Here is a 14,490-nt window from a genome sequence, read left to right as displayed (position 1 = left end):
GAAATGTTTTCCCGCTGTAAATGATTACATTTTAAAAGCTGCATTTAAGATCAGGGGGAAAAAAATTCTTCTCTTTGTTCCTTTTCTGTTGCTCGGTGAAATAGTGTTGCATATGATAATGGCAGGAGTAGTCCTTTCGGTAACATTATCTAATTCAATGCTTTTTTCAACAGGAAACATGATTCAGAAAAGCATAAGAAAAAGCCTTTCCAGCCACTAAGAGCAGTAGCAGTATAGAAAGTTCCTTTGTGCCATTACTTCTGTGTATTCTTTCTCGGTGGAAGGAATTTTCAGATTCAAAGCATGTTAGATGCTCTGGATTAAATTATCTGCTGCAGCAATGCCAGAGGAGTCAATAAGTACACCAGCAGCCCTGCCTTTGTGCAGAAACTATTAATTTGATTAAGGAAAATGCTTCTGTGATTCTTGTCCTGCTTCTTACTCCACTGAAAATAAGTCACCATTTCACACTGTGAAAGCAGGATTTGCCTCTTAAGTTTTGGCCCTCGCATCCTGCAAGATCAAGAACCACACAGTGCCTTGCAGTACGAGGAGCTTCTCCCAGCTCAGATGATGACTTTTGGTTGTCTGGGCTCAGATTATTTTTAGGGTTATTCGGAGGAGCGAGCATGGGAACGCACCCTAGTCTATACTGTGCTTCAATTTAACGATGTATGCCCTGTCTAGGGAATAAATGCTATTGCTGTTTTAGAAAACAGTAAAAGCCTAGACCTTCTCTGGAGAGTGTGCAAACAAAACAGGAGAAGATTTACCCCCACAAAACCACCCAAAGCCCATCCATCCAGAGTGGCATAACTGTCCCATGATGTACCCCATTGCTTTGCTTATCCCCTGAACCTTGTTAGCGGGTTCCTTCCTACCTTCTTTACCATCAGCACATCGGGTTTTGTGATATTCTCAGGGCAGGGACAGCTTTTGTGTTACCCCTTTGCACAGCACTTTGCTGAAGGGTGTTGGCCTGTGGTAAAGCCCTTAGTATATGTACATTTCTTTACACTACTTAGAGTGTAAACAGTACACCCTGCTTTAATAACACTTCAGTGATTACGTGTGAACTATAATGAGTATATTGAAGTAAGCATATATATTCAAACTTGTTTAATTTGAGATAATTTTTATTCTGTGTTTGTTTAGTGAAAAGAGCTGAACTTCCAGCTCAGGAGGTAAGAAAGTTAAGGTTTGTTATTAAAAATAATTTACCAATAATTTATCAATTGCTTCATCATAAAACAAGATTTTAATTTATGTCCTTCATTCATGGAATATCCTGAGTCCATACAAAATAGGAAAAATAAAGAACACATTTGAAATCTTTTCATCATTGTCATTATTGTAAAAATTCAATAATAGAAATTTTTTAATACTGTTTAAAAGATTATTGCTCTTTTGAGAAACATTTTAGCTTAGACTTTTTTCATAAAATGCCTCTTTTGATTGATGAAAATAAATACAAGACGCTGAGGAAATTGCACGCTCTTACATTTCTTGTAGCACAGGACAAGGCATGGTATCAACACCTTTGTTTAGCTGTCACTTCCAGCAAAATATTTTATAAGACAATTAAAATTCTCGGGACATTTGCACTGCGGACCGAGGAATAATCGTACCCTTCTGGATCAGTTCAGCAACCAGCCAGCTTGCTGTAACATCAGGGTTCATGCAGAGGTTGCTACCGTCGGATCAGCTTCCCTGGGAAAAGAGGGAGAGGAGGGGAGAGAGGAACGGGTGTGAGCACTGAGGGGTGCTCAGGGCAGCTGCTGGCACTGGTGCAGGTCAGAGCCGCCGCGCCTAGGTGCCACAGCTAATTGCAGAATAAGTTTCTGGGGTTTTCTGCTAGAGACTCCATTGCCTTGGCATTTTGTTTTGTTTTGTGTTTTGGTTTGTGTTTTGTTTAGTTGTGTTTTGTTTCATTTTGCTTTGTTTTGTTTTGTTTGAGCTCATCTTTTGCCTTTGCCTTTGGAGACACCGTCGGGAAATACTTGTAAGGCACTAAAAAAACAACTCCTGAGTTTTTCTACTTAGGAGAATCCTCCAAAGGATTTCTAATTTGTGAGAGGAGACAAAGGAGGAGGCTCTCTGCACTGAGGAGCTGGATTTTACATCAGGTGATTCAGGAGAGCCTGGGCAAATCGGCTTCTCCCTTTGTCTCCAAAATGGTCATGCTGCCTCGGAGGGAAATTAGGAGGAAAAATCATAAATCTTTGTGGAGCAATAAATAGAATATAAATGGGTATCCAATATGCCACTGCTTTTAAGCTCACAGTCACACTGTGCTGGTCAGGTTTGGGGTAGGAAGTAAAGACGACTGCTTAGCAAATCTGGCAGGAACACAACAAAAATACCGTGAAAGATGACAGAAACTGATGAGTTTTCTATTCAAATCCATCACAAATCTCAGGAGTAAGGTTTTTGTATAAATATGTATCCATTTAAGGGAAGGAGGATAGTCTGCACTTTTCGGTGTTGCCATCAAAAAATGGCTTTGTTTTGCATGTGTATTCATAGAAACACTTTATTTTGTTGAATAAAATAGTTGAAGTTTTGTTCTTTTAGTAAATACAGTCTGAAAAATAATACTGCTTCTATTTCAGAACTAAAATACTTAATATTTTAAGTTATTTTAAAATATGATAATTATTAGAGTTACTAAATTAATAATTTCATTTTTCATGCTTTTTACACCAAAACCAAATTAAAACTTTTTCCACTGTATTTCATTTCAAAATGTCATAAAAATGAAAAAGTTCATAAATGTATTTATTACCAAGTATCATCTAAAAAACAGTTCTTTTTTTTTTAAAGCCAAAAGCTTCATATTTACTTGGAAGTTATTGAAATAGTACGCAAAATCAATGTTTTACTATGAGTCTAGATGCATATTCCTCCAATATGCAACAAGAAAAGCTTTCTAATAGTTTCATTAGGTACTAATGCATCCAGTTACACCACCTATTTATTAGCAGTTAGCATTTTTCATCCATTCTCCCACAGCAGCAAGTAAGATATTAACCTTTTTCAGTGTGCTCAGAATAGAAGACACGTGTTGTACATGACATGTGTGCTAAGTTTTGACAGGGATGGCTTTTTAAAGGCAATATTTAGTAAATATATGTACAAAGAAGCTCTTGCCCAGTTGTTCGATAAGAAAAAATGTACTCTATCTCATGGGTGTGTTGCCACTTTTGACAGGGCTGAATAGTTGTGGATAAATGGGGCATGTTAATACAGGAATAATGTATAAGGTTTTGTATGATAATTTTGTTACTTTAAATGTTCTAGTTTTGTACAATCATTTGTTATCTTAGATAAGGTGAAAATTACTGTATATGCCCTGTGAACACACATGCGTATATATGGATACATATGTGGGTGAGACTGTGTATACATACATGAACATATACATATAGATATATATAGATCTGTATCAGGTTTGTTTCCCCTCCTCTTAGCTATGAAGGCTGTGCCGTAGGGTCAGACTGATAGAGATCTGAATCAGCTGCATTCGGCCGTGCAGAGAGCACCAGTGCAGATTCCAGCCCCGTGCAGCCACCACGTTCCTGGCGTGCTTTATTTCTTGGGAGTGTGCTGCATGTCTTTTGACCTGTAGACAGGAGAACTGAAAATAGTTATAATCCTCAGGTTTACACGACCTCTTTGTTTTTCATGGGACTCTGCAGAATCATTCCACACCTCACTCCTGTAACTACATTGACTAAATGGAGGTATACTCCTTTCACAGACAGACATAGATAAAGCAGAGGATACTTAAGTGAATTTTAATAGAAAGATATAGCCAAAATAATGACCACTTAAAGTTTTGGTTTAAAATCTGACCATAAACAGCTGAGGGTAATCCAAAACTCGATATTGCATATGGGCATCTAGCAAGAACTGCTGTGATTTGATTTAGCAGAAGCTAAACCTTCTGTTAAATCAATCAAGGACTTTAACTGCCCTAGCTGCCTGGTATTTGTACGCTCTGTGATGCTGAGGTTGTTACTAGGGAAGCAGTATAATGCTGGAGCTGCATGAAGTGGGAGCTGAAAGCCAAGAATGTATTACTACAATTCTCCCTATTCATTAGTTTGCTGTATGACCTTGGAGGACATCCATGTCATTGACTCTTGGCTTCTGCAGAGACCCTACACAAAGGCAGGTGTCCACCAAACTCTTCACCACGCCACATCTTAGGTATGCTATTTACACCTCCCTGACCCAGTGGTTGAGGCAGAGCTGGTGCCAAGCTGACCAGGAGAAGCAGGGAGCTGTGGCCGGCTGGCAGGGAGGCGGGTAGGTCCTACCTGGCAGGGGGCTTCTGAAAGAAGAGAGAAACTGCAGCTGTGTGTGAAAGGGAGGCAGCACTGCTGAGCACCACAGGGCAAGAGCAGTCAGCTGACAAACACTTGCACGGACCTGCTGCAAGCACAAACCTGTGCCCATTTGTCCTTGATGTATTACCCCTCCCTATCAGATGTTATAAATTCTGCCAGGAAGATCTAACAGCCTAAATATGAGATAGGTGCACAGAAGCTTTTGGGGAGTCCAGAGAACAGCATGATTAGTAATTTTTTTTTTCGTTTTGCTTTTGCTGGCTCATTTCCTGAACACAGTGCAAGAATTGAATCTTTAGGAAAGATTTGAATTGGAAAGCAGCAGTGTCTGACCTGACAGAGCACAGAGGATAGACTATCTGTATAATGTAACAGGGAAGACCCTGGGATGTGGACTTGTATCTGAGTGAGCTAATTGCATCTAGTTTCTGTTACTGGTGGAGCGCAGAGGCAGTACAATGAAAGTCAAGATTGAAGATGTAGAAATAGTAGGTGTCATAGTCAGTGTTTTAACACTTCCTTCTTAAGGAAAGGATTAATCTGTAAAAGTGTTTTGAAAATATCATAAGCATTTTTCCAACATCTCAACTGTCCCTGAATTATTTTGTTTGTGTGTTTTGTTCTCTTCATAAGCAGCTATTGCTCATGCCTTTATCGTCAAGCTGAGATTTAGTCAGCTGTTTCGCAAGGCTTTGTAACAATCTAGAGTAAAGTGAAGTAGAACAGAAACTCTTCCAATAGTGATTCCTTGTGGGCCATTTTATTTTCTTCCTGAAGAAATTTCTTTGCTCTAAAAGCTAGGCATACTCTGAATGTGGGCATCCGCTGATGTAGCTATATTAAATTTTAATTCAGACTGGGAGTGTCATATTGATGCAGACCTTACAATCAGTCCCCCTCACTATGCTTTGATTAGCATCCTGGACTGGTTTCAGGGAAAACAAAACAAAACAAAACCAACAAGTTTTCTTTTGGATAGAACTAAAGAACAATACATTGCCCAGGTGCCCACCAGCTGCTAATGGGCACTTTTTCCAGGATGGCAGACTAGAGATATTCTGAAGTAAAAACCCTGAAACACTGGCACTGGCTGCTCAGTGCTGCCTCCTTCACTCTAGTGTCCCTCTAATTGTGCAACTCTGCTTGCTAACACTTGTCCTTCACTGGGTGTGCATTTTCCAGATTCCTTGCAGTGCTCCCTTGCTGATCACGTATGACTCTTCAGTATTGCTTATTAATATTAATTAATTCAGTATTATCTTCTCTGACTCTCACAAGAGCAAGAGTTCATTATTCCTTAACAGTTGCCATTTGTCTTCAGAGAGACTTGCTGCTACTCACATGGTTATGTTTCTTTTAAAAATCTCTGCTTTATTCTATAAATTCAACCAAATTCATCATCACATCATTGTCTGGATTGAAGCAGCATTCTTCTAAAAATAATAATTATTTATACACTGACAGACAGATGTTACCTGAACATCTAAAGAAAAATTTATGATAGGCTCTGTGCTAAGGTGTTTTTCTTCCGAGGTATGTATAAGGTAAAATTACAGGGCTTACAGTGAACATGCAGCTGGAAAGAGTTTTACATTGTTTTCAAAATTGTTCTCTAACTTAAAATTTGAGGGGAAGACCTGAATGAAAAAAGGATGTCAGCATAGAAGAGATAATCAGAAGAGATGGAGTTTTGCACTGATTTCAGTAGAATTAGGAATTTACTCAGGAGGTGCTGAAGGAGGATGAAGAAAGCCTCTCTGAGATAGAGGTAGATAAAATGCTGGGGAACTCGGACGCTATTGAGATAATAAATTGCTTGTGGTCTGCCTCCTAAAGGTGCCAGGACACAAGCTGACCAATGAAAAGGTAAAGATGGTCATTGTTGAATTGAAACTATTTTCCCATGGGATTTATAGAATATTTTCCTGATGAAAGCTGATGGTTATCTTTTTTTTCTTTTTATGCAAAAGTTCTTGCTGACACTATAATCCTTGGTTTAGAGTATATAGTTCTTAATCAGATTTTTACCCTTCATGGATGAGGTAATATGTGCTTTTTCCTGGTATTTGTGTTTTTGGTTTATTCAGGTTCTTTGCAAACATATTTGTGCTCCAGATGGATTTTATTACAGCTAATAGGAAAAAAATATGTATTTATTTTAAAATTGTCCCATATGGAAAAGATGTTTTAAGATTGGTGCTAATAATGACCAATGTTATACAAACCACTGGGATAAAATTCCTTTCAAAGTGATGTGAGCAACACATGACCGATTCTGAATCATCATGGCTATGTTCTTAACTCACCTGCCAGGGATAGTTCCACAAGGAACAAACACATTTTGACAGTAAATAATACTTGCACTTCTTTTATTTTTTGTTTTTTAATCAAGTTCTGTTCCCCTCCTCAAGCTACACACATGCCTGATCTATAGGTTATTTTTCTTAATTTTGTTCTAGAAATAACTTTCTTTTGCAACTTGATGAAATCTGTTTTACTTATAAAGAGATTAGAAACCCCTCCCTGCCTTATGATCTCCTGACGCATTTACTGCTGTTCCTGTTGGTAAATAGATTTGCTGTTATTGAGAATTTATACTGAAGGGGGTGGGTCAGAGAAACCAGAGATAAATGTGGAGGGCTCAAGGTTTTAAGAGCTCTTCTCTCCTCGCAGTGTGCACTTATCCTTGCAAAAGACAATGGGTGGGTCTAAATACCGGAATGCTTGGGGTTATTTTTACATGTTGTCTGTGCTGTTCACAGCATGCTATGCCATTTTGGAGGATCTCGAGCCACTCTGACCTTATGGCCCTTCACCATGCCTTGGAACTGGAGTACTTGTAGCAGCTCAGCAGCACTTTGAAACCTCAGAGCCTCCTTCTGCCCATGGACGGGATGCCTGTGTCTTGTGTCAGCATTGGACTACAGAACTTTGTGATTTCAGCATGTTGACATACAGCTGCAATTGGTCTTAACCCTTGCCCTTTCAGTAAATGGAGGAGCATGTCTTTTTCTTCAGAACAGCTGTTGACTCTGGTACTGCGAGTCCAACGATAATAAGCCATGCGAATGTTTGAACAACTCATCTTTACCGTATTTGCTACCAAAAAGAAATAGAGAAGGAAAAAAAAAAAAAGAAAATAAAAGGTTCATACCTGTGAAGAAAAAAAAGGACCTGCAAATGCTTTGTAGTTTTTAGACTCTTCAATGTGATACACACCATTTCTTCAACACAGCAAACTTGATTGCACAATGAAGACTGAGATTTTTCAAAATACCAGTGGAGTAATTTTCTTGTAAAGAAGGTTTACTTTTTGGTTTCTCATACCCAGGGTACTCTGTACATCTTTACTTATTTATGAACAGACTATATTTTGACATCATATAACTGAGGATATGTATAATAGGATTAAAGGCTATTATAAGCCTTTGCCTTATGGTACAGCAACTACTTTTGATTTTAGCACATTACAGAGTAGTTTAAAATATGTCTAATTTAAACTAATAGGTACATCACTGAGACAATCATGTACAGGAAGAATTTTTTGTGTAAATTTGTAATAATGAATGATTCTTTTACATATTGTTAAGGTAAATGCTATTGAAAGATAGTAATGCCTTGTTGGTGAAGAATGAGGCCACGTGTGCACAAACTGATGTGCAGTGCCTTATCAATGCGTTGGATATAAATATGTAGATAATGGATTTTTTTTAGATAAATTTGTCAAGACCAAAAGCATGGATGTCAAGTGTCAATAGGAATTGGGTTTTGTTCTTCTCAGCTGTTTCTCTACCTGTTTCTTCTCTCATCTACTCTGATTATGAAAAGATTGATTTCTTCCTCCCCCCCCCAAGGAAATACAGATAAAATGCAACTGAAGAGAAGTCCTTTTCTGTCTTCTGTTTCCTCTTTTAAAGGTAACATATTAACCCTTTTTTAGAGTATTGAAAAAATAATTAGGAGATTCATTCCATAAAGAAATAGAGAAACAACACAAATATATTTTAAGATGTGACTTAAACTGGAATCTTGGTACTGAGTAGTTTTTGTCTCATCCAATACTGAAGGAAACTACCTTCATCGTTATTTTTAGAAATTAGAAATGAGAATATTTTGAAGAAATTGAACAAGAATACTCATATACATCTAAGTTTTTTAATCCTCTTCCACCAGGAGTCAGATTTTCCTAAGTTATAACATCCATTGCCGGCAATGGAAATACTGAAATAGTTATTGCCAAGGAGTTAAAATTTGCTTTTGTCTATACTCATTTACAGGACAAACCTATACTGTCTCTGTCTGTGACTTGTGACTTTTCCAATCTTGAAGGCCATGAGCTACTTTGTCAGATAAACTGTTAGTCTGACTTTTTGGCTTAATTGTACCGATTCCCTTTGCCCAATTTAAATCTCTTCATTAGAAAGAAGCCTCAGCTTTGTTGGTTCATTCTCCAGCTTTTCTTCTTGTTTTCTTTTGCTAAAAACACCAGCCTTGAAACAGCTACCTGCAAAGCTACAAAGCTCCAATGTAGCTACAAAACAACACCCTTCTCTATTGGAGGAATCATATTGCTGCTAGAATTCAATGTTTGTGGATTGCTTTATTACCAACAGAGAGGTTTTTATCCTACCAAGACTTGCACATGTGCTTTACTTCACCCAGTGAGTGCTGAAATTCAGAGTACTCACATACGTACATAAAGCACATTGTGGGTAGTTTTTAGAATTGAGACTGTAATTAGCCTTTTTTTCCCTCAAGCAAAGTAGACAGTGATGGGGGGTTGGTTGTCTTTTTTTTTTTTTTTTTTGGCTCTTTTCAATTTTTAGTCACTCTTGGACTGAAAAAAAAAAAAAACCAACAGTTTATCTGGGCCTTATTGTACAAAAAGTGTGTTGTGTCCACAATTGTGTACAGATTTTTTTCTTCATTAATTTTGTTTTAAATTAATAAAATTGATTTGTGAACGTATTAAACAATTGTCTTGTATGCAAGTCTATGATATTTCTGCCCTCTAGGTCAGGAATGAGGAGATATCTCTCATCTCTTTGCTGTCCCAAGGCAGAAGTTGTTCACCTGCTTGTGCCCAGCTCAAATGTTACATAGGATAAAAAATATTTGCATCTAGTTTACAAAAGGCTAAGTTAGATGGGCAGCAGTTGTTTTGCTTGTCAGTAGGAGCTAGAGAAGGTCAGTGCAGAATAGGGACTTGGTGTATGGTGTCCTGTAAATGTGTGCCTAAGTGACTCATAGAAGTAAATGCCTGAACGTTAGGTGCTGCAGTGTCTCTGAATGTCATCCAAAGTAATACATGTGGTGAATGGATGAGTCCATCATTCAGACATCTCACTCAGGGCTACAGCAAGTCTCCTGTCCTCTGAGGATCTACAGACCTGAACATCTCTGGGAATTCAGGATTGGTATTTATCTTTTGCAGGCACGGAGAATGTCTGCCCTTTAAATCAGGGGAAGGGTGGCAGTGGCCACCATTTTATAGCAGATACTTTATTGTAGACCCATGAAGTATTGGTCCAGGGTGTGGGTTTGATTCTCTCTTCTAAGGAGGGGGAGGGGCATGCCCAAACCCACATTTCACCTTCCACAAGTTTATCCTAATTAATGACTTTTAGTCTAATCTGCCCAAGAAACATCCTCCACTTATCCTGGTACTGATGTGCCACCCTGCACAAAGAGATTAGTTGAGCCAGAGACTGCAGAAAAGAAGTCAGTGAGCCAAAGACTGAGTATGGCTGCACTGACAGGAAAAGTAGGCTCAGGCAGGAGGATAAACTGTGTCCATCAACCATGTGTGGTTTTTTTTTGGTGGCTGGTGAAGAGCCCTCTTTGCTCCTTTGCCCATGAGTGAGAGACTTGAATGGTGGCTAGACCCTTAGAGGGCTCAAATTGGAGTTTTTTCTGTTACAGGAAAGTTGAACAAATTCTTCCAAACAGAACTCTGGAACAAGTATAATGGTTGTAATTCCATGAGGTTTTGCAATTTGCTTCTGCAAATGATATACAAAGCCTCTGAGGTTTGCTGTGTCTTATGATTACTAGGATAGAGATCTTTTGGAGACTGAAATCTCTTTGCCAACTGGTCACACTTTAAAAAGCCGTTTCTAAAGCTATCTCCTCCCCTTGATACACTGAGTGCAGTTGCTCAGGTGTGCTCCTGAACTGCCCATCAAAATGCACCGACCTTTCTATTGAGCTCATTCAGGCTGGTGGATGATCACGATGTTTTAAAGACATCCTCTTTCATCATTGCTTCTGATCTCAGATTTGTCTTAAACCAAGAACATGAAATTTCAAGTGTTGCTTAGCTCCAAACATTTGCTTCCAGAACCCATGAAGACCTGTAGCTAAACACTGACATTACTGATGAAGGCTATGTAGCCTAAATATTCTACACTGCAAATCAGCTCCTTTGATACATGAATACACATACTCATATTAAAAAATGTTGCCTCAGGTCCCTCATTTATTTTAAACTTTTGCATCTTAAAATGATTATATGTACAGTACTATTGATGTTTTTGAGGCAAAAGAAGCCAGATGCAATATATTATTCTCCTGTAACCCATTAGAGCACTGAGTTTACAGTGGCAAATCACAATTACAGCTTTACAAGCTTTTACTTATAATGTGAAGATGAAATTGAGCTTTTTGTTTATATTTCCATCCCTTTCTTTTAAAGCTGACAACCTAACAAATGAAAGCAAAACCGAGACCAACCAAGGAACTGATTCTATGCATTTGGCACTGCCATGGAAGCTGGATGCTCAGAGTTATATCTATATGTTTTCAGCACAACATCAATGGCACTAATCCACTGCAGTAGGCACCCAAATCCCCTCTGAAGTCAGTGGCTTCCTTTTCTTAGCCTCTCAATGCTCAGAAAATTCTTTTTTTTTAAGGAACTTTGTATGTAGACCCTACTTAAATCAAATCTTGTAAGAAAACAGGGATTCCTGTAGAGTGAAGGGCATCATGTTATAATGTAGGTAGCTCATAAGCTTGGAGTCTGCTTTTTGGAACATGTCAGTAATGCCTGAAGTTTCCATTTTTTAAATGCTCACTGATAACAATGTTCAGCTGTAATAGCTTTAGTTCTAAGAATAAAAAGCATCAAAATCATTAGAGCTATGTAACTTTGAGGTAGTGCCAGGAAAGTGAAAATAATAGTAATTATTATTATTAATGTCTTTCATGACTGGAAAGCATGCTTGCTGAGTGTTGTCTTTGCCTCAGAAATGCTTGCAATGGAAGCCAATAAAATATTGTTAGAAATCTTCTTTTGCCTTTTACTTCAAATTTCTGCTTCTCTCAGTGTTGTGATTCTTGAATTCTGCCCTGCAACATGAGTAGAGGATGGGTGTCAAGAGATATGTTGCTTTGTGTCATATGCTAATGGAGAGGTACAGTCCTGCACCAATCTTCCTCTGTTCTTTGTCAATGGCAAGGCTCCACTGCTGCCACTTCCGTCATTCTTTTTTCAGCCAGGGACTGGCTCTATCAAAAGTGTCCAGCTCTCTTGTGCTGGCAAAGGGCTAGAAGAAAGAGGGAAAAAGCAGGGGAAAGCGGTCAGCTCCCAGGCTGAAAATAAAAGGGAGAGGTGTGAGGGTTGCAAGGCCCCAATGAGCATCTGTAGATACCCAGGGGGTGTCACTGAGCGGAGCACCCAGCACTTCCAGGCAGCCTCCCAGCAGCTGGCCAGTGCTCTGTCCAGGGATGTGATGGGACAAGGGACTAGTGAGAGGCCCCACAGTATCTTGGCTACCCTATCCCATTAGCTTCATGGTGTGGGTGGCCAGCTTGGCCACAACAAGGAGGACAACAGTGTGCTGCAACTCAATATGGGTCTCAGATGAGGATGGGGTAAATCAAGAGGAGGCTGGTTGCAGTCCTTCTTCTGGCTTCTCCTGAACCTCTTGCCCTGTCCCCATTACCTCTGCACAGCTGGGGCGCAGCCTCTCTCCATGTACCAGGAAGGCCACAGCAGAAGATGGAAATCTATGTGGTACATGTCCTGGAGTCGCTCCACAGCCTATTAACTGTGTGAAACTCTCTTTAATACACACACATATATACATATTTAATTTTTTTTTCCACTCTTGGCTATGACAACAGAATTAAAATGATGTGTCATTGAGCCTGTTGCCTAACTGACTTTAAAGCAAATGGTTTGCAACATAAAATGCTCCTTACTCTCATTTTCCAACAGAACTAGGAGAGATAAGTAAAGCTCTTACACTTGACTATTCAAATCGTCCATCTTTGTAACTCTCAGAATTTCATTTTGCCTGAGTGCAAATGAACTCTCACATTGTGATACGCTGAGGAAAGATATCTTTTTCATTTTGTACTAATATTCTACATTGCCATTTCTGGTTTTTAAGTGACTGTTAGTTCCTGCTAATGGTGTTAGAATAACAGCGTAAGGAAAACAAAAGATCTGGATTTATCCAAAGGAAAATACAGCTCTGCCAGCTCTCATTGAAGCCACATAATGTTGCCAGCTAACACCTTGTGGAAGTCAGCCCGAGGCACAAGTATGTTATTAGCGATCTGCCCTTTCCATTGCTTCACCACCATTTGCTGGGAAGAGGTATTTGTGGCTTGAGTTTTGTTTCTCACCTGCTCTTTGAAATACTTTGCATGGACTGCTGTCTACTGTTCCCTGAAGGGCTGGCCTTTGACACTATGCTATTTCCAGTCTTATGTATAGATGCAGCATTTTCCAAGGTGGGAGTTGAAGCATTTGCAAAGGAAACTCCAGTCTGCTTCATTTTCTTCATTGCCAACTCATGTCAGATTTGACATGGAAGTGAGATCTAGAGATTTCATTAAACAGAATATCTGTGACTGCAGAGACAGGAGACCTAATGCAAAGGAGGTGGAGAGTGGTTAGAAAGAGAAAGGCAAAATGTAATTTGATTTGAAAACTGTGGGATAATAAATCTGGGGGGAAATAATACAAAGCAAGGAGTGGGGAAGAATGATGAGTTGTCCAGCATGGAGTGAATTAGCTTTACATTTAGGAAAGTAAATTTCATTTCTTGGCTCTACCACAGAATGACCCAAGCATGTTGTTAGGGCCCTGGCCCAAAAAAGGCTCAGCAAAGCCAAGTGTTGCTGTGGCTGGTCACCAATGGTGCATCCAGAATTTCAGCTGGTCATGCATGCATGCCCTCCATTAAGAGAGCTGGAAGCCTTAGTGAGGAGCTGCTGAAGCCAGCTACAGGCACTAGAGCTGTGCACAAAATCCTGCCTTTCCCAGGAGCTTGGGCACCACATTTCACCCCTTGACTGACAGCTGGAAGCCCTTTCCCCCTGCAGGAGTGGAGACCTCCCGTGCTGAGGCACATGGGAGGAGGTGCCCCGTGGCCTACGTGGGTCCTGCTGTTCACCCTCTCTGCAGAAGCTTAATGATTAGTGATTAGGATTTTTGTGGGAGCAGAAGAAGACAAGAGAGAGGGATCAAGCAAGTATGCAGGCTCTCAGAGAAGCACACAAGGATGGTGTTTGCAGAGCGAGAATGCTTTGCCTCTGTATAGCTGCTTAATGAAAAAAACAGAAGGTCTTGGGAGGTGGCACTTAACTTAGGGCTCCTGCCTCTGAGGCATGCACTCACACCGCTGAATTAGTCATGCCCTTTGCTGTCCTCAGCAAAATCCATTGGGTGGACTGTAACAGATTCAGCAGGAGGGAGTAACAATACCTGTTTTCCCTCCTCTCCAGAGTAAACAAAGTGTTGTGGGTTTTTTTACCACAAAAGTCATACAAAGAACAACTGAATAGAAACAAAATCATGACATTCTCTTTTACCTCAATAAATGCTATAATTCCAGAAGGGATTATTAACCTTGCATTAAATGGATGTTCCAGCTCCTAAATCTATCTATGCAGTCATTATTTATATTTGACTCACTAAACATTCAGTAGAGCGTCTTTGACATAGGTATCAGAGGTCCAGTGACATGCCATTTGGTAATTGTCATTAATTAGAGGTCACAGGAGATTACTCCAGTGGTATCTCCACTACATGGCAGGTATATCCTCTAGGGCTGCTCCTGCTATCTTCTTATAAAATGAAAGTTTGAAATGAAATTAAAAAGGCCCAGATTTATCCCCAGTAATA

General features: G+C 39.5%; 1 protein-coding gene across 1 annotated transcript in view; it reads left to right on the top strand.

Annotated features, from left to right (window-relative positions):
• EYA1 (EYA transcriptional coactivator and phosphatase 1) overlaps window positions 1–9,328 on the top strand; it is a 97,776-nt gene extending 88,448 nt beyond the window's left edge. Inside the window, exon 18 of the mRNA XM_074893928.1 lies at window positions 7,115–9,328. Coding sequence (XP_074750029.1) covers window positions 7,115–7,195 — 81 coding nt within the window. The 3' untranslated portion in view covers window positions 7,196–9,328. The remainder of the gene's footprint in view (window positions 1–7,114) is intronic.
• Window positions 9,329–14,490: the final 5,162 nt, after the last annotated feature.

Source organism: Strix uralensis, chromosome 1, assembly GCF_047716275.1.
Source record: "Strix uralensis isolate ZFMK-TIS-50842 chromosome 1, bStrUra1, whole genome shotgun sequence".
Taxonomy (NCBI): Eukaryota; Metazoa; Chordata; class Aves; order Strigiformes; family Strigidae; genus Strix; species Strix uralensis.
Note: the sequence above shows the minus strand (reverse complement) of the source record. Positions and strands in the feature narration are given on the sequence as shown.